Raw genomic sequence first — 22,277 nt, 5'->3', positions numbered from 1 at the left:
AGTTCTCTTTCTCTGATTCACTTATTTCACTTAGCATAATATCCTCTAGTTCCATTCATATCATTGCAAATGGCAAGATTTCATTTTTTTGATGGCTGAGTAGTAGTCCATTATATATGTAAACCACATCTTCTTTATTCATTCTTTTTTTTTTAAGATTTTATTTATTTATTCATGAGAGACAGAGAGAGAGATAGAGGCAGAGACACAGGCAGAGAAAGAAGCAGGCCCCATGTAGGGAGCCCGACATGGGACTTGATCCCAGGTCTCCAGGATCACACCCTGGGCCGAAGGCAGGCACCAAACCGCTGAGCCACCCGGGCTGCCCTATTCATTCATCTTTTGATGGACATCTGGGCTCTTTCCATATTGTGGATATTGGTGTTATAAACATTGGGGTGCAGGTGCCCCTTTGGATCACTACATTTGTATCTTTAGGGTAAATATCCTGTAATGCAATTGCTGGGTCATAGTGTAGCTCTATTTTCAATTTTTTGAGGAACCTCCATACTCTCTTCCGAAGTGGCTGCATCAGCTTGCATTCCCACCAATAGTTTAAGACGGTTCCCCTTTATCAGCATTCTGGCCAACATCTATCACTTCCTGACTTGTTAATTTTAACCATTCTGACCACTGTGAGATCAGAATCACAACGAGGTATCTCACTGTGGTTTTGATTTGTATTTCTCTAATACCAAGTGATGTTGAACTTTTTTTCATGTGTCTATTGGCCATTTGTATGTCTTCTTTGGAGAAATGTCTGTTCATGTCTTCTGCCCATTTCTTGATTGGATTATTTGTTCTTTTGGTGTTGAGTTTTGTAAGTTCTTTATAGATTTTGGATACTAGTCCTTTATCTGGTGTGTCATTTGCAAATATCTTCTCTCATTCTGTAGGTTGCTTTTGGTTTTGTCAACTGTTTCCTTTGCTGTGCAAGAGTTTTTATCTTGATGAAGTCTCAATAGTTCATCTGCCTTTCTTTCCCTTGCCTTTGGAGATGTGTCTAGTAAGAAGTTGCTATGGCTAAGGTCAAAGATGTTGCCGCCTGTGTTCTCCTCTAGCATTTGGATGTATTTATTCCTTTCTCTCACATTTAGGTCTTTCACTCATTTTGAGTCCATTTTTGTGTATAGTGTGAGGAAATGACTCAGTTTCATTATTCTGAATGTGGCTATCCAATTTTCCCAACACCATCTGTTGAAAAGACTGTCTTTTTTTCCATTGGATATTCTTTCCTACTTTGTCAAAGAATAGATGACCATAGAATTGAAGATCCATTTCTGGGTTCTCTATTTGTTCCACTGATCTATATGTCTGTTTTTGTGCCAATACCATACTGTCTTGATGATTACAGCTTTATAATAGAGTTTGAAGTCTGGAAATGTGATGCCACTAGTCTTTGTTTTCTTTTTTAACAATTCTTTGGCTATTCAGGATCTCTTTTGGTTCCATACAAATTTTAGGATTATTAGCTCCAACTCTGTGAAATTGAGCTGCGTTCTTTCACACATCAGATTTGCCTTCGCCTAGATGGACAGTCTTATAAATAGAATTGCATTTTAATTGGGTGTCCGCTGCTATTTTCTTGCAAATTCTGCCTACCAGTAATATCCCAGTTTCTTTCAAGAACAGCATGACCACAAACAGTTCTGAAGTAGGTCATTCAGTCAAGTGTAGTCATCTTTCTCTCTGATTTAAGTCCTTTCCTTTTCCTGTCCTAAGCAAAGTCTACCCCGTGATTTCCTTGTGCTTGGTGATTAAATTATAGAAATTAGTCATCAATTCCCTGATCACTAGTAAATGTCGACTTATTATAACTCAGCAAAAATGCTATTCATTTAGGAGGAGCAAGTCATCTGTACCCTACAAATTAAGAGAGTTGGCAGGAGCTCCTTTAAAATTATGATTTACTATACAGAATATAGGATACTTTGAAATCTGTCATGTCACTGTAGATGAAAATGGAGTTGCCTAGATATCATATGGCTAAAATCAAGGTAGTCGTCACTAAGGGGACCTTATTTATTGGTACCATAGGCCAACTGTAAGAAAGCTACTCCCAGGGATGCCTGGGTGGGTCAGCAGTTTAGTGCCTGCCTCAGCCCAGGGCGTGATCCTGGAGACCTGGGATCGAGTCCCACATCGGGCTTCCTGCATGGAGCCTGCTTCTCCCTCTGCCTATGTCTCTGCCTCTCTCTCTGTGTCTCTTATGAATAAATAATTTTTTAAAAAAGTATTTGTTGAAAGCATAAGAAAAATGAATACACATTAGAATATATACATCATTTACGAGCTTATAGCTTTTAATATCTCCATTTTAGCTTATTGCCTGCTGCTTAGAAGCTGTGGATATTTAAATATAGACTTGGATCTTGGGGATTATATATCCCTGACTCTGTTTGTCAGTATGACTTCTTTTGATTCATAAATCTTTCTGCCATGAGGGACCTATTTGGTTTTAGAAGATGATCATGTCATTTATGGTCATAGGTGATTCATCAGGACTGCCATACCTTTTGGCTCTTTTTAGGGCTCCATAATGATGCATAGGGATCTTGAGTAAGGGACAACACACAAGATTAGCTATGAAGAACAGTATGTCAGAGATTCCTAGAAGCTTACCATACCACTGAAAATCATCTTGCTAGGACATCTTTTGGACTCAGCTTGATTTCCATTTCAGTGGAGGCAACTCCCATGCATGGTTCCCTTTTCAACAGAGAAGTATGATTAAGGTGCACATATAGGCTGCTTGGTGTCAGCAATCTGGGGTTATCTCCAATGTTTGTAAGTAAGAGTGGTGTATGAAAGCGATATGTCCTGTACCTGTATCCAATGATTCATTGGGTCTCACAGCATCTTATATTCAGGTCACTCCTGTTGGAGAAGGAAGTCCCAGTTCTAATAGAAGGGAATCTGAACTTGGAAGTCATACATCCCACTGGGTAATGTTTGACTAATATTTAATAAACTTGTGCTGACTCATAGTACTTAATATATATCTTATTACTTAAAGCATATTGCTGCAATTACTTTAAATTTTTTTCCAAAGATCAAAAACAAGTGCACTGAACTTCAGAAACTGAAATTTGTCTTTTTTGTACATATATACATTTTTTTGTCTGACTCGTGTCTTGGGCAGTTATTCCCTTCATCATTATTTCATGAAGATTATTCATGGTTAAAAGATAAATGTTGCAATTAATTGAGCATGTAACAATGGTTTAGATCTTTAAGTATGAACATATTTGAAACAGTCATGGATTATTCTGCTATCTCCTCTCTATATTGGGTGACTTATTTTTCCTACCCTTTCCAGTTTAGAGACAGGTTTTCTTGAAAGTGGGGAGTGGGAGGGGGAAGCAGTGAAATTATGTCTTGTTTCTGTAATCTCTTCTCATAACTAACCCTTTCTAAGGTTCCAAGGCCTGCAGGTGGCAGAGTTGAAACTTGAATTCAAGACTGTTTATAACACCTAAATTCTTAACTACTCACTATATTTCTAGCTATCCTGAGAGTCTATAAATTTACAATACTCAGTAGTGTAAAATAAATAATAAGTACTTCCTTTTCTTCATAGTCTTTAATTTATTTTCTAAGAAGCAGTGAGTGTTTCAACTTGGCAAAACCAGAAAGAAAATGTAACCTATCTGAAAAAAAAAAAATCAATTGCTTAACTTTTATTTAAAACCCCAAATGTATCCCCATTAAGTTGGAAATGGCCTTAATATTCCTACAGAAACAGATGTAGAAGTTAAAATTATAAGTTAGAGAGCTAGAATTTATTCAATATATAAAATTCAGCTTTCTTTTTTTCATTGCCCACTCTAGCATTGAGGTCAGGGTTTTCTGTTCTGTGAGGAAGTCATTAGTTTTTCAAAACACACACATATGTATGTATACACACACACACACACACACACACACACATATATATATGTATATACATACACATTCATACACATTCTGTATAGATCTCTTCACCAGGTTTTAGGAGATAAAGTGGGGGAAGAAAAATAAATTATATTTATCCAATAAGTGTCCAATTCAATGGCAGGTATTTGCTAAGTCATGTTTCCCTTCCTCCTCCTAGCTCCCCAGCCTAGCTTCTCTCTTTCCTAGAAAAACTCTCATCTTTTGGGGACATTTTGCACTAGGCAAATCTTGCAAGTATCTTGGCTTCTACATAGTGAAGCAACTTTGTTAGGCTACCTAACTTTGTAATGATACATCCAGAATAAGATACAATCTGATGACCTACAGGAGGCCAGCCTAAAACCCATTCCCTTATCTCAATAAATTCTACTTTACATCAGCCTATGAAGCTACATGAAACACATATATGTTTTACGACCCATTTGACTACTCTGTGAGACTTTCAGAATGTTAGAAACACTGTTTTCTCCAGGAGGAAAGTTCTGATTGGCCCCCTGTAGGCCTAGAAGGCCATTATGCAAACTGGAATTTGTATGTTCAAGAATTCTCATGAATTCTCCGTTCCAATACTTGTGTGTACACAGTAAAGTGATGATTTCTATTATGATCCTGATCCTAAGGCAAAAAAAAAAGGGGGGAGGTAATAAATTATATTCAATTATCTAGAGTGTCTACATAATTGTAGTACAGTTTTATTAAATTAAAGATAGTTATCAGAATGGTTCTGTGGAGGCCGAGAAAATTAAGGCCATTCCACCTTAAGTTCAGCATTAACACAAGTACAGCCATCTCAGGCCCCTGTGAATAAGAGCTGAACTTTACCTTACTTCAGTTAAGCCCCATATTAGAATGAGAACAGAGCTCAAGCCAGTGGCAGGAAGTCCCATATCATATGAGAACAGAGCTTAATGCCCTTGAAAGCTCCATATCAGAATGTAAACAGAACTTGAGAAATTCCTCCACCCCTTCTGAAAGTCCCTTAGACCAGTCCATAAAACTAGGCTGGAACCCACCTCAAGGTCCAAGTCCCTGCTCTGCTGTCTCGGGTATACTTGGACCCAAGCTCGAGCTTGTAATAAACCCTTGTGTGTTTGCATCGGTGTCAGCTCCTTGGTGGTTTCTCGGATACGTAATCTTGGGCACAACAGTTCCAGTTTCTCAGAATTAGATGTCTGAGAAAACTACAGAGGAGAGAAAACCTGTATAGCTAAGCACAAAATTCATACATATTAATTTTGTCTAGCATTTATATAAGCATATAATATTGACCTAGTGTGTGATGCAGGAGGTCATCCTTCTGAGTCTTCATTCATTTATCTATAAAATGTTATGAACGTACCATGTCAGTTACAAATTCCTTCATCTCAAAGATCCTATCATTCTAATGTGGAATTGTTCCTCAGCTGATATAAAACATTTAATATTTATTAGAATTTGTTTCATAAACACACATGCATTTGATGTTTAAAATCTGTCAACTTATCAAAGACCTTGACTGATGAGAGAGATTAATAATTTTCTAAGCAAATGTTATAATTAAAAATAAAGGAGTGTGAAAAGGAGTAAAGGAAACCTCATTTAGAATGGAATCAAACACCCTCAGAGGGAGAGCTGTCATGAACACATCTTTGGTTGAAGGTTGCATAACCAGTAGGAAGAAGAAACGTAATAGTGAAAGGGAAAATAAGGGAAGGGAGAAGAAATGTGTGGGAAATATCAGAAACGGAGACAGAACGTAAAGACTGCTAACTCTGGGAAACGAACTAGGGGTGGTAGAAGGGGAGGAGGGCGGGGGGTGGGAGTGAATGGGTGACGGGCACTGGGTGTTATTCTGTATGTTAGTAAATTGAACACCAATAAAAAAAAAAAAAAAAGAATTCTCTTGACAAGGGAGCACATTTGTCACATAGGAATTTCATTTCTGGTTTTTTTTTTTTTTTTTTTTTTTTTTTCATTTCTGGTTTTTAAGAAAAAGAAGGAGTATCTCTAAATGCTCCAGCAACAGCACAAAAATCACCACTTGCAGCCAATGAGAAACCACTACGACCCCAAATTCTTGTTTTTATCCAATAAACTTTTGTTTAAAACAACCCACCTCAGTTTCCTCCTAAAACCTGATAAAGGCTGACTTTTCCTTTGTCTCTTCAGTTTTTCCTATGGTTTACCATAGTTTTCCTGTCCTGAATTGCAATTCTCCTGCTATTCCCAAATAAACTCATTTTGTTAGTAAAGCAACTGGCTATTTTATTTTTAAGGTTGACAGGAGAAAATATTTGTGTTTTTTGCATTGCATCAATGCAGTCTTTTTTTTTAAATTAAGAGCAGATGGATATTTAGATATCAAAAAGAGCTAGTTGAAATATTGAACACTGTATTATTAAAACTCATCAGCTGAAGTTTGCTGACAAGAGAAATAATCATAAAACATAACCTTTTATTTCATCAGAGAAAGTTATGTCTGCCCAAGATCTGAAGCCCAACATCCATAAAATGGTTTCATACAAGTGACATCCTACTCAAAACAGCTGTCTGCAAGGAAAATAAATGGGATTTAACCTGCCATAAAATGAATTGCACAATTTATTTTTCTTGAGGAAGTCATGCCTTTGTGACATCGGTGAGCTGTAACAGTTTGCTTTGAAAAGAAGCATCTCTTTCTATGCCAAACCCATATTAATTCAACCATGTGGAGTTTTCTTCCCAAAAAAGCAGATGGACTTGTTCACTACTTGATGATGGAAGTTACCAGCCTTCACCTTTAAAATCACTGATTTCAAACATGAGCCCTAAATAATTGTTCAATCCAAAGATAGGTTGGTTATTAAGATGATTGGTTATTAAGGATGAAATATGTAAAAATTGTCACTCAGCCACTTAATGTCCTACAAAAAATGACAATTTCATATGCTTCAAACTAATATTTAAGAAGAAAACAAAACTGCAAGAGAACAAAATGATAGAAACATGACAGGTAGCTGAGATTTATCATCTCTTTGAAATAAAAATATTTTTAAAAAAGGCCTAAGGGGAGACTCAGAAAGCAACTACAAGTATTTACAAGCCCCAAATTGGCTAACTACTCTATAACGGCATTTTACAAGACATCTCACAATATAAATATGGTATGGTATGGTATGGCATGGTATGGTATGGTATGGAGAACCGTGGTTTTAATTTGTTTATTTCATTCATTTAAGTATACAAAATATTTTTTAATGACAAAGGAAAAGAAAGCAGTAACAAAATTTTCAACTGTAAAATTTGTTCTAATATTATATGAGATCTCTAGCATACAGTGCAACCAAGCAATGAAACTTAGGTCATACCTTTTCATTCTATTATACATAGTCCAAAATACTTGTTTTTTTGTGCTCAAAATTAATGTCGAAACATTTCATTCTGATGACTATGCTCTCGCACACTATATTCTCACATTCTACAGCAGAACATTTTTAAATAGCTTTTGTTAAAACTAACTACATAAAGTATCTATTTGAATGGGAGTTTCCACAAGCACACCTGTGTAAATTAAATATAAATCCTGCTAAAACTGAAATTAATTTAATCAAATTTAGGTTTAATCATTACTTTCTTTAGAGGACAGAAAGATAGAATTCCCATATGAATCTTTTGCTGTGTTCTGAACCTACCAGGGCCAGTGCTGTAAAGGCTAATTCATAAAACAGTTCATTAAGAATAACATATGCCTTTAGAGAATCTCAAAGTCCTCTATTTTAATTTGTAATAGGCACCTACTTAATATAGGCTTCTACTAGAATAAATAAAGGATTCTAGTAGTATCAGGAGAACTGTGAATCTGTGTATAATCCTCAGTTACATTCCTAAAAACTGGAGAGATCATTCACATTTGCAGTATAGAAGAAAAAGGACACGACAAAATGCTACTTTAAACATTAAGGCTCAAGAAAAATACATAAATCCCATTAGCTTTGTCGGATGCACTGTTTACGTAGACATGTACACCATGTGAAATTGGATTTTTAATTTAAAAGTAGAGATAGAAATCCCCAAAATGCCTTGCCTTTTGAGATAGATTCTATCAAAGCACATTCTGCCACTGATGGGCAACACTCATATTTTATGAGTACAAAATGATTCTTCTACGAGTTAATTTTGTATTTTGTAACTTCCAAAACTTACTCTTGTAGGTTATAGGCTCATTTTCCTCTGACCTTGAGAACACATTACTGCTTTACATTCATATTTATGACCCTAGGATATGGTGCCACTCTGTGTTTTGACTCCCTTTCAACCACAGATGCTAAACTAATTGGTAAAATGGAACTATTTTATTAAAACTATACATTTCACCATAATGCAACATGATATCCAAACTTATCAACCGAAATCAGAATAGCGTTCTTTGAAGTCTTTAGCAAGTGATGCTGAATTTCTAAATAAAAAAATATACAGTTGTATTTTACATTTTCTTAATTCCTGCCACTTATTAGTGTTTAATATTGTATTTTTAAAGTACAATTATCCTTACAATTTAAAACATAAATATTAAATCTGCACAATTACAAGAGTCGTCACAGTGATTCACTCTCAATAAATCTGAGACATAAAAATTGCGTGTCTCATAGTCTAGTGGAGTATCTGATGGAATACCAGCACTAAAACATTTTTGTTGACTGTCATCTCAGAATCTTTATATGCACTTTAGTGTTAGTATTTTATCATATAAAATAGAAATGCACTACCATTCTTTATCTATTTTATGACCTTTTCACACTGATGATATCTTCCAACTTCGAACAGTTGTAAAACATGTGCTAACTGATTTGTCGGCTTATGGAAACTTTCCTTAATGTACACTTGGAGACTACTTGAGTAAAATAGAATCAAATTCAAGACTCATCATTACCATTTGTGATGTAATTTAAAATATTCCCACCATTGTAAAGATGAATAAACACTTTCAACGATGTAAGGAATTGGAGATTTTTATGGTAATATGGATCTTTAAAGAAATTGCTGTGCTATTGGTTGATAATATATATTTTTCCATATAAATATTTCTATATATATTATAGGTATATAGATATATATTTCTTTTCCACACCCTGAACTTAGCGTGGAAATCATTGAATGATTCCAAAGCAAAATAGACTTATAAAATGTTAGAAAAGGGAGAAAAATTTACAGGAGAGGGAATAATGGTGATAACCTAAACATAGAGTGCTATAAAATGAATTCATCAGAAGGCAGAGCAAATGTCTATGAATCTATGGAAATGCTAAAATCTGTCAAAGAAATGTAATAATAAATGTAAAATTAATATCTAAAATATTGTAGAGATAATACTGTAGGATTTCCATCCCAGCCTTTCCTTACAGATTTATGAATCTAATATCAACTGCACACTAAACAATAAAACCAAGTAGGAACATGTATTTACAACAATATACACAAAAAACAGGAAATTTTCTAAATTATGCTACTTATGCATATTATTCATATTATTCATTACTCATATTACTTCGACCCCAATTTTGAAATACATGAAAGTTATTCTGAAACTTTGATTTACATAAAAATTATACAAAGATCATGTTGAAATAAAGATTCTGATACACCTGGATGGGGCCCGAGATTCTGCATTTCTAATAACCTTCAATGTGGTTCTGCTGCTGCTGGTCCGTGAACTACCCAATAAGTAATAAGGACTTATGCTGTTGGCAGAAAAGTACACTGGGTTTCTTCAAAGTTGCTTCTTTGCTGGGTTGGGATGACGGTTTCTAGTCCCTGATTTTCCCCCTAACTTGTACATGCAGCATAATAGTTCTTTTTGAACTTGAAATACTCCACTCCTAGCTTTCTTAACCAGGGGGTTTGGAACTAGCAGGAACAAGAGGGAGTGAGTCTGTGTGCACCTGTCTTGGGCGTGCAGAGCTGTACCTCCATACTTCCTTCAACAGAAGGGTGTCAGCAGCTCTTCTGGGACTAGCCTAAGGTGAACTTGCATTCATCTAAACGCACAAAGTTTAGAGAATTGTCAGGTTCAAATATGCCCTATCTCTGAGGTTAAGCCCCAGCTTATTTCACACATTTCAACATTTTCCATGTGGATGCTGTTAAGGTTGTCTGGAATTTGGAGATAAGCCCAGGATTAGTCCTGCTTTAAAGTCATCATGAAGCCTCGTTACAGGCCTCAAGTTAAGTTGTTAAATGTATTTCTGAGAGCTTGCTGGGGGAAAAAATAATCACATTCACTAACTTTGGTAAGCTTTGGATAGCAAAAACATAGTGTTGTTGTTGAAAACTTACCTGCAGGCCCATACTGTCATGTTTCTGGAGACAGAGGGCTTATGATAGGAGGCTAAAACAACATTCTGTTTACTGAGCCTAAAACAACATTCTGTTTACTGAGCCTGCTTTAGGAAGAATATCTAAACTGAGAACTGCTGGAGATGGCATGCACCTGTTTTTGTTTTGTTTTGTTTTGTATTTGATAACTGGGTCAACCCTATTCAAGAAGATTTTTAAAAATCACTTTGTAATATTTAAAATTATTCTATAATTATAAAATATTTTAGTATTTTTTTCTCTATTGCTATGAAAACAACTACTACAGAATTTGACGATTACTAGAGGGCTTACATTATTTGGAACCCTGAATTCCAAGTGATATTCAACTTGTGCTACTAAGATAGCTAACATGTTGGTTCTTCTTTTTTTTTCTTTTTTCTTTGCACATGTAGCTATTCTATTGACCTAAAGGACATAAAATATAAGGCAATAATATTTGATTAAGCCTTGTCAAAACTGTATTGCCTTTGGCCAAAGGACATTGCAGAATATCCAGAAAAGCTATAATGCAAAGGTGTTTAAATGTACAGACTTGAAATTAGAATGTATTTCTAAAAATAAATATAAAGTATAAAATTTCAGACATATAATTTCTTAAAGGAAGCCAAAAACCCATATCTTCCTGTACTTTAAATTTTGTCTGGCCTACTTAGTTTGATTTTTAAAGAACTGGTGAAAAAGGCCCTACATGTTGCAGGCTTACAATTTCTGGGTTGTCCAAAAAATGTATAAATACACTTTAAAATATATTAACTTTTAACAGCATGTGTAGAGATAATATCATAATAAAAAGAAGCAGCAAAATCGTCTTTGTCTTAGAGGCTCTGTAAACAAGAGATGTCCTAAGATACCTTCCTTCTCTTATAAGGGAGAAAATAAACTTAAAAGGAATTTTGATAAATACTCATGTAAGGCTCCTCATGTAACATAAGTAGGTAACGTGATCTTTTTATTCTCCTTTTGATGAACCTTTAGAATGTAATTTTTCTTCCATATCTGTAGTAAGTTACTTACCTAATGGTAGAATTTGATTTTTTTTAATGTTAAAGCAAACTTAACTTTTCTAACATGCTATAAATTACTACAATTTGTCCTCACATGCCCTCTGCCTTCTTTTGCTTCTGGAGACAATAAATGATAGATAGATAGATAGATAGATAGATAGATAGATAGATAGATAGATTAGATAGATAGATAGATAGATAGATAGATAGATAGATAGATATTCTTGTGGAATAGATTTTATTAAATTGAGAGGATCCTCACAAAGAAGTATAGACACTCTTTATTATAGCAGCAGGGGAATATTTGATGACTAGAAATCAATTTTTGAGAGAAATTACTCTCCTTTACAGGTGTACAATTCATTCAACCATTCAAGTCAGCTCTCCATCCTGACCTCTTTACAAGAAGTTACTTAGATAACTAAAAACTATCTTCACTTTGATTAAAAAAAATCTGAGAAATAGAATTCGTTAACCTGACATCATATAGTTAATAGTTGGTGTTGGAATTCTAACTTGTGTTTTTCATGTTAACCTTCTGTATTTCTCATAATTCAGGAAGGAGGATTGAATTAGGTCCACCTAACCCCCATATTTTGTCAGATGAGATTTTTTAATATGAAATAAAAATTTGGAAGAATAATCTTTCTTATTCAATGCAACTTTTGAATTATGACATATTCTAAAAGATTACAGAAGTATTTTATCACATTTTTCTTGCAAAGCTTATTTTTCCATATATCAAGAGTTTAACATAATTAAAATTAATATTCAAAATATTTTAACCTTTTGAAAGTTTAATGTTCATAAAATAATACTTTCAACTTGATAGTTCATAGGAATACAATCTCTAAATTAAAGATATACTAAAACATTAAAAATAATTGTTATCCTTAAAAATGCCCAATAGAAAAGTCAAAATCACCATTACTATCCCAAATAATCCTTTTTTCTTTGTTGTACTTCTGTTACACTAATTACATTGACAGTCTTCTGTCACTTCCCATGTAACATATGCAGAAGGATAGTCCATCAAAATTGTCACTGTACAAAAGATGACAATGATTTTATGTCAAGACAAATGTAGATGCCACTACTTTCTCCCTCTTTAAAGTTGTTCAAGTGAAAAATGTCTCTGAGAAAATTTCGGCAAAAAAATGCTCTGTAAGCCACAATTTTCTGCTACCAAGTGTTTCCTACTATATTATCTGTAGGTCAAAAGTCTGCTGTTAATTATGTAGAAAATGCTCCACAGAACATTTCTCTTAGTAGCAATCAACCACAAAAGACCATCTATTTGGTGATGTGCAGCTCCAGATCTTTACTTCCTCTTTTCATTCTTTTATTTAAAAGCAAAGTTTAAAGTTTTAGCTTTAACGCATTAAATATGTATTTTTAGTCTGAGGTATAGTGATTACTTTGAAATAAGTAGCCTCAATTAGAATAGAACAGAAATCAATGTGTTATTTAAATAAATTTGTAAGTAATAAATTCCAGCATTAGATACTGGATGCATTATTGGGTAGTATTAAGTGCATATCTACCTAAGCAACACTATTTGCCTTTACCTAAGGCAAAAACTATTTGAAATCAACCTAAATTACCAACTTGGTAGTTTGTTATTTTAATGAAATGTTAGACAACCTAATTCTGGTCATACAAATTTCAAAACATGTTAATTTCATGTAAACTATGAAGTATTTGAAGTATATCATTAAAGTCTGGGACTCAGTTAAAGAAAACTTAATATTAACACACTGAACAGTTTTACTTTTATAGAATTTTTGAGAGTATGAAGAAACTGACATTTTTGTTGCAAATGAGATTTTCAAAACTTCAGTTAACCCATTTGAGTTCAAGATGCAAAAGGATAACATGCAATTAAACTCTTTTACTGCCATTCTCTCTTACAGAAATACAGTATAGTTAAGCAGAGCTCCTTCATGCAATAAAATATAAGGTAGAACATTGCATTCCCAAACAGATGAACATCAATAGAAAAGGTTTCCTCCTGTTCACTCACATCAGCCAAAAGAGAGAAGCTTAACTTTCCATACAGTATTAACAATTCTCACATTCAGAACAAAGGTGATTAATGAAGCCCTAATCTCAGGAAACTTTCTATGATTTTATTTCCCTGTCTTATAAACCGTATCATGTTTTTCAGAATGGTAGAAATATTAAAGCTTCTGTCAAATTTTCTGATACTGGACTTTTTTGGTTCTTGTTCAGATAGGGAAAATAGTTGGAATTGCTAAGTAAAAATATTTGTGTTATTTACAATTTCTGGTATTTATGAAGTAACACAAGCACAACCTAGAGATAGATCATACAGGCAAATAATAGAGCAGATGCCTTTCAGAAACAGGAACAGATTTTGTAAATCTACTGGAATATTTCCCTATTCATATGTACTTACAATAACATATTTTACAATGTTTGTCCTGAAGCTGAAAGAACTTGAGGCATTTTGCCAACACCTGTCTAATTTACAACAGAAGTGTAATGCAAATGTCTTATAGTTTCCCAAACAACACCAATACCTTCTCATTCATTTCTTTTACATTTGGCCAACATTTTATGAAAGCACAACATAGGCAAAACTTCATAATCACCCTCCAGATAGAATCAGAAAGAAACATCAAAATAATTTTCCAATTTTTTTTAAGCCAGTGATGATTATGTAGGTAATAACAGAATTAAGTAAAATATATTAACTGTATCTTACCTCTATCACTGAAGTCATCTACTAGGATGATTTCTGCTATCAGACTCTCCGGAGTTCGGTTAATTATACTGTGGATAGTACGCAGGAGTGAAGTCCAACCTTCATTATGAAATGGGATAATAATGCTGGTGTTTGGCAGCCTTTCCAGGTACATCTTGTGCTTACAACTAGAGATGATAGAGGAGGAAAAAAAGCAATATCAAATGCAAAATGATAATATATCTTTTACTGCTCTTTACTCACCGTTATCAAACATCTGTGAAAACTAGACTTTGTCTAATACTTTTCCAATCAGAGCTTGTACATCATAATAATTACTCAGTTCATTCCTGAAATTCATTAATAATCCTCTTCACATGTGCTCTTAATGAAATAATTATTTATCCTTTTTGTATCAGGAGCTCAGATATTAGGTAAGAAATGCATGGAAACATGTTATTGTTGGTATAAACTTTTCCTAATATTACTAATAATAATGAGAACAAATTTTATGAGTTAAAATTTTTTTCACTTATAACATAGTTAAGGTTTAGAGAGCTTTCCTGAGAAGTTCTAGAAATCCAACTTCTGTAATAATTACGCTCAGTTAATCAGTTTGAGTTGTGTGTTTCAATGCTGGGCGATATTTAAGCTCTATGGGGATAAACACAGTTTTACAATGAAATAAATGAAGAGGTAATCTTAAATAAGCATATACTGATACAACCACATAATAACATTACCTTAAGATCCGAACCCAGACATTATCACATTTCTAGTGGAAATTATAAGCAGAGCCCATGTTGCTTTATTCATTATGAAAAAGTCTGAGATACCAAAAAGAACGTGGGCTTTAACTTTTGGCTTAGTTAAAAGCAATTTACTATGTGTAACTGTTATTTTTGCATATTTTTTATTTATGTAATTAATTTATAAGCTGCACAAGGACAGGAATCTGGTCTCAAATCTCATTTACTTCTTAGTTCAGCAAGTTGCCCAAATTTTATTGAGGATGACAAATTCACTTGTTTGTGAAATCTTTGAGTTACTTCAAAACTAAAATAGAGTAAAATTTCAATCAATTATTAAATTCAGTGAATTTTTTGATATGAATAACTTGAAATCAAAATATAGAGTGGAACTCTAGAAATGGTTTCAATTTAAATGTAAAAACACCTAGTGCTTCAGCTTTTGCCAGGACACAGGCTACTATTTAGTCTTGATGAGGAAACAAACCACAGCATGCTTTGATGTATGTGTAGATCTACCAAGATGTATAGAAATGCACTAGAATATTCAAAACATTACTTAAAATATTTTCCCGTTCGTTTCAAGACTTTATTTCAGTATGATCTCAATAGGATATATTAAAAATTGCTGTGAATCTACAATCAAAGTCGCCTTACAGCTTGGAAAAACATGACAATGTAATTAAAGCCAACAAAACTAACTATCTTGGAAAATAAAATTAAATATTTTAAATACATATTCTGAATATACAAATATAAACACTTCCTTTTTTATTCTGTCCCTTTATTATCAGTTATTTAATTTCAGAATTTATTTGTAACAATATCTATAAAACAAGTAGACTTTGTTGCTTTTAAATATGATGAAAAGAGTTGGCAAAAGCATCAAGATTATATCATGAAATACTAGACATTAAATGCTAGAAAAAAATCTGAAATTCATTTTAGGATAACACAGAATGGCTAAAAAATTATAATAGCGTATAAAAAAGATCTGTAAGTGATTTCCGAGGAAGTATTGTGAAATAGATGCTTTTACACAGAATGCACGAGTCTGGAAAAGAGTGCTAAAGTAATTCAACATACATTGCTATAATCATGGAGACCTATTCCAACAAAGCCAAAGACCCAGATTATGGTGCTTCACTATATCAATATTTTGAACCTACTTGTGCAAACCATCATACCCAACAACGCAACTGGGAATGCAACTGATATTCCCAATAAGGCAAATTATTTTTCAAACATAAGATGAGACATTGCATATATCACTGGGTTATAAATTAAATAAGAATTGCATTCAGAGCAATCCCCTCTAAGCAATCAATAGCGATGTATGACAGCTCTATACAATCTATTCAGAAAAAAGGCAGACACAGATGCAAGACTGATCCTATGCAAATAAGGCTTTCCTGCATAAAAATGCTTTCAATAATTTCTCTCTGTGAGTTCAAACTATTACCACACATAAGATGTGAAAAGATCTCTCCTATTCATTCATTCACCTAAATTACAATGATATACGAGGGTTGATATAAGCCAGGATCCAAAATGGAGATAAAACAATGATCAAAACCTAATCCTTGACTTTAAGACATTTACAACCTAAGAGGAGAAACAGACTAGAGAGCTGGAGTTTTAAACTTAAACTGATAATGTAGAGATTTTATAGGATGTTATAGTTGCTAAGAGAGTCCCCTGAACCAGTTTGGAAAGTGTTGCAGAAATTCAAGAGCTGAAGGTGGCCAGCAAAGATAGGTTCAATATATATTTAGGAATAAACTGACATGACTTGGTAACTGTCTGGGAGAAGAAGTTTAAGGAGGACTCCCATGTTTTGGACATGGCAATTGATCTTAAGAAATGCAGACTGACTAAGCACAGCGTGAGGGGCACATCTTCAGGGGTGCAAGGCTTGGAGGTGAGGAGGGGTTCAATTCTGACCATATTTAGGTTGAAGTGTCAAATATCCTGCTGAACAAAGCAATTATATATATGGTATACTCATCTTTTTGTCTATGTATATATCTATGTGCATGTATATGTTTTTGGCTCCAGAAGAGATCTGTTTTACTGGAGGAACAGGCTTGTGAGCGATAGGCTATACTAGATGGTGCCAGTGGACCACAGTATTTCCTGAGCATTCACCAGCCCAGTATATGACAAGAGGATCCTTTATTATACCTGCAGTTCGCCAACTGAGTGCTTTCCCTCATCTTTGAACAAAAGCAGATTAGAAGTTCTGGGGGGAAATTAATGCCCCCCAGAGCATGTATCAACCAATGAAGAAGGGAAGTTGGAGAATAAACAGTCCTATGATGAGATAACTGTGAGGTATATTCTATATTGTGTACCAGTTTCCCAGAAAGACTGACCTTCGGTTGCCCACAGCGATAAGCATGTTGACAGTATATCTTGTACTGGCTTTTTTCCTTTCCATGTCTTACTTCCTCATTCAGCCTTCCTAGGTACTTTCTGAGATTCCTCCTCAAAATTACTACAGTCAAGCGCTCCTGGGTGGCTCATTTGGTTGAGCATCTGCCTTCGGCTCAGGTCATGATCCAAAAGTTCCAGGATCAAGTCCTGCATGGGGCCGGGGCGGGGCTGGGCGGGGGTGGGGTGGGGCTGCTGAATTGTGAGTCTGCTTCTCCTTCTGCCCCTCACCTCACTAGTGCTCTCTCACTCTCTCTCACTCTCTCTGTATCTCTCAAATAAATAAAATATTTAAAAAATTACTACAGTCAAATTTTTGTCTCAAGGCCTGCTTCTAAGGGAAATTGTTCTTAGACATAGGCATATAAATTATACTGTACTTGTCAAAAACAGACTTTCAATATAAAGTGATGATCAAAATTCTTTAAAAAATATTACTTCTGTTGCATTATGAGGCTTGCAATTTGTTATGCATGGAGACATTTCAATTTTTTTTTAATATTTTCATGTATGTATTTTATTTCTTTCAACTTCTTAATTTCTTTCTTTTTAAAAAAGATTTTAATATTTATTTATTCATGAGAGACACACAGAGTAGGCAGAGACGCAGGCAGAGGGAGAAGCAGGCTCCTAGCAGAGCCTGATGCAGGACTCGATCCCAGGCTCACAACCTGGGCAAAGGCAGACACAACCACTGAGCTACCCAGGTGCCCCTCAACTTCTTAATTTCTGATGCTCTGCCCAGAGTCTTCCCCATGCCTAATAAAATACAGCTATCATGACTTGACACAGTGTAATATAAAAATAGCCTTATGCTAATCAGCAGATTATTAGCAATAAAGTTACCTTCTTTACATGTATGTGTATAATTTTTTTTCAATTAGACCAACATGGAAAACTCCCTAATATCTTGTGCTGATTCATTTCTCAAATATTGAAAAATCATACTTTATACATCAGACGTCTAGGTTCACATGATGGCTTTACCACTCACACCCATGTGACAAGGGGCAGGTTATTTAACTTCTGTAAGACTAATTTTCTCTCTGTGGGGCACTGCAGGGGAAAAAAATGAATAAATTCATTAAATTAAATAATTAAATTTTATTTTTAAAAAATATTATATTTATTCATTCAGAGAGAGAGAGAGGGAGAGAGGCAGAGACACAGGCAGAGGGAGAAGCAGGCTCCATGCAGGGAGCCCGAAGTGGGACTCGATCCCAGGTCTCCAGGATCACACCCCAGGCTGCAGCCGGCGCTAAACCGCCGCGCCACCGGGGCTGCCCAATAATTAAATTTTAAAAGCCCCAACAACCTTCATAATATGTTCACGAGAATTAAGTTACATAATCCATGCAAAGAACTTAGTACAGTAAGCATATCTGATAATAGCAAAGGTTTGATAAATATTACATTATTGTCATTGCTGTTATTGCTTCTTAATTGTTATTATTTTATCTGAAGTCCTCTGTGGAAGGAGGGAGGAAACTAGGAGAGACTGGGACTACATGAGGGAAAGTGAGAGACACTTAGGATGGGAAGTTGAATAAATTATGGTTTCTTCCCTTAAGGATTCACAGACCAGTAGGCAGATATATAAAATGATTTGACTCAAATGACACAAGTGACATAATAGATGGCACACAGCAATCAGAGCCCAAAGGAAATATGGCTAACTTTGTCTGAAAGAATTAGAGAAGTCTTTATAGATGAGTCTGTATGTTAAGAATAGATCATGTAGGGTCTTTAAAGTGATTCTAAGGAATCTGGACGTTAGCCTGAAGTCAACGTGAAATATTTCATATACTGTTAGTGATGAGGGAGACAGGATCATGTTTACATATTAGGGCAGGCAATGAAGAGAGCAGAGATGAGACAGAAAGATTGGAGATTGTAATAGTTTTGGCAAAAGATAATGAGGATACTGATCTAATTTTTTACTCTAAAGAAAACCAGGGTTTAATCTGATTGAATTATATTTAGTCATTCTAGTACTTAACTTGCTCCAAAGAAACCTGAATTCATTCCCAACCTCAGCCACTGGATTCTTGGAGTTGTGCTCCAAATGACTGCTTCTCAGCATTACTAGAAATATTGAAGCATATCCAGGGCTTTATTAAGAATCTGCAACCTGTATATTTTAGGCTTAATTTCAAGTCAGGTTGAGAATGGAAATATGTTAAATATGAAAACAATATGGTAATATGGAACTGTGTTGAAGAAATAAGTAAAATAAAGTCAAACACAATTTATGTGTTTATGTTACAGGTAGGTAGCAAATTTCTGAAGAGAAAATAGGGACCAATTAAAACATTTTTGCATTAAGCTTATAGGAATATGAATGAAAATTCCTGTAATTATTGCATTTCATATTGCTATGTTATTTTAAAATAAGCATTTGCATAAAATTAACTTCGAGTTTAAGAATGGCTTAGAGATGAGTCATTAAATTAAGTAAGAGATGTTACATAACATACTTTTGTTAAATAACAATTCACCTAAATGATGGAAAAACACTCTTTAAATTTTAAATGTACCAGAGAGACAAAAGAAATAGTTTAAGTTCTTTAAAAAGTTACTTGAGAGAAATGACGAATCAGGAAGGTATATTAAAAAGCTAACAAAAAATTAATCTATAAATATTTTGCTAAACCATTCTTATTAATGAAAATAAATGGAAAGTTTCTCATATTCTTCTGTTTTTCTCAAAACAAAATACACAAACATTTTCTGATATTCCCTATTAGTATTTGATAAACTGAGAGATTTAAAAATTATTTTTAATTTGCAACATTGTCTATTTTAAATATAATGTCATTCCTTTCATACTTATATTAATTTATCTTTATAATTTCATTGATTTCACACACAAAAATAAGATGTTTTTTCAACAATAGCAATAGGCCAATCAATGCATTTTAATTCAGATATATAAAATAAGTACCAGACTTATTAATGATATATGTATACATATTCATATATATACACATACATATATATATTTATAGTGCTATTTTATATTTAAAGAGTTATTTTATTACTCATGCAACCAATGTCAACATTTTTATTGTGGGCATTTAACTAAACTTGCATTTGAGGTTCTTAAAACCTTCACATTTTCCTGACCATCACCTAAACATTCTGATGTGGAGAAGAAAAGCAAAAAAAAAAAAAAAAAGTTTCTTTACAACTTACATCCCATTGACAAGTCCTTAAGACAGGCAGAGTGACCTTTCTGTATGAACTCAACTGCTCCTATGTTAATACTTTGCTAATGGCAAAGTCAAACTTAGCTTAACATTAGCCCAACCTCCAGGATCCTGTAAGTCTCCTTTAACATAAAAAAATTCCTTTGGAAACTTCCTTTACCTCAGCCCACCCCCCAACCCCCTTCCCCCCCACCAAGATATATGTTAGCAATCATCCTGCAAGCATATGGCCTCCTGGTATATATCTGAAGTGTCTCATGACCAAGGTTTTACTAGAGATTAGTAAATGACATTTTCCTAACAACAGCTGGCCCCTCAAGGTCCTGGTAACCTTGCTTCCAAATTCCTTAGAGACTAATGCTTTCCCTAATCCCCTCTCAACTTGAAAGTATATAATCAGCCACTCCTCATGACTTTGGTGCAGCTCTTTCTGCCCATGGGTCCTGTCTCTGTGCTTTAATAGAACCACCTTTTTGCACCAAAGATGCTTCAAGAAGTCTTTCTTGGCTGTTTGCTCCAGGACCCCAACATTTTCACATTGCATTCCCTCTTAGTACCTTAGGTTGAATATTTCATTTTGGGTACACTATCAAAACACAGATTTTTAAAATTTAAACTCTTGGATTGCAAGACATGAATAAAATGTTTCAGTGAACTTTTTTGCATATTTCAATCTATAGGTCATTCCGTTAGTTTATTTAATGTATGGCTTTATTTTTTGTCTTATTGTTTGTTTTTCTATTTGCTTATATTAAATATATCAGTCAGAATGTTATGTTGTGGTCATAAACAGCCCCAAATGCCAATGGCTCCAAACAATGGCTCCATCTTTCTTGCTGCTTTATTTGTTCACCACTGTTTGGCAGGAGAGTCTCTGCTCACTGCAGTCAGTGCAGCCAACGTTTTTACCATTTTTAATCACTCTGCTAGAGGTAAATGAGAACACTCATGGGTCTCAAGCTGGTAAATAAATGGTCTGTCTCTAAAATGACATATTGTGTTCTACTTACAACTCATTGGTCAGAATCAGTCACACAGCACAAGGGCCCAGAAAGTGCAATCCTATAGGATCCAGAAGGAATTACTCAGAAATATTTGACAAATAAGCGTAATGAACACAGCTATTTTAGGCTTCTGCCTTCTTTCATTCAAAAAAGGGTGGGAGGGGGAGAAAAGGAAAAATAGAAACTACCTGACAAGACTACATTTAGATAAAATTTAACTAAATCTCTTTAATTTCTTCATAGACAAAAAAAGTTATAATACATAAGGGTTCACATCTATAGAAACAGCTGCAACACATTTTAGAGCTGCAACCACATTTCAAAAATTATCAAATTTAGTTCCTTATTTAATTGAGAATTGAGACCTTTACAGATTTAGAAAGTTGAACAAATTATTTTACAGTCAAATTGGCAAAATAATATAGCAGGTAAAGAAATGGTACAATGATGGGTACTATTCCTGACCTAAAAGTTTACAATTTTCTGTAAAGCATTTATAACTCATACAGCTAGATAGCACAGAACAAAAAATAAGAACCCAATATTCATCACTTCTGCTTACATAATCTTTTGGAAATGTGATTGTCATCCTATTTTTTAGCCTTTAAAACATCTCTGTAAGAATCCGATCATTTAGAAGTATGTAAATGCTGTAATATTTTTAAATGGGCTAGGCAATTACTTTAGTACCTCAAATATTTTTGTGAAATGTACAATGTATTCTCCATAGATATTTTTAGAAATAAACCATTGAATAATATGTACAAATAAATATCTATAACTAAAAAATTATGACAAATTGTCATTTGAATACAGGCCCTCAAGGGGCCTGGACCTCTGGGCCAAAGGACTATTTGCATCACTAACATTTCACTATTAGGGAAAGAAAATAAGTAGATATA

At 34.2% G+C, this 22,277-nt stretch overlaps 1 protein-coding gene across 1 annotated transcript in view; it reads right to left on the bottom strand.

Annotated features, from left to right (window-relative positions):
* GALNTL6 (polypeptide N-acetylgalactosaminyltransferase like 6) overlaps nucleotides 1-22,277 on the bottom strand; it is a 1,158,724-nt gene that overhangs the window by 622,286 nt on the left and 514,161 nt on the right. The window contains exon 5 of the mRNA XM_025462860.3: nucleotides 14,002-14,168. Within this exon, the coding sequence (XP_025318645.1) occupies nucleotides 14,002-14,168 (167 nt within the window). The remainder of the gene's footprint in view (nucleotides 1-14,001; nucleotides 14,169-22,277) is intronic.

The sequence above is a fragment of the Canis lupus genome, chromosome 25, assembly GCF_003254725.2.
Source record: "Canis lupus dingo isolate Sandy chromosome 25, ASM325472v2, whole genome shotgun sequence".
Lineage (NCBI taxonomy): Eukaryota > Metazoa > Chordata > Mammalia > Carnivora > Canidae > Canis > Canis lupus.
This window is presented reverse-complemented; position numbering and strand designations above follow the sequence as displayed.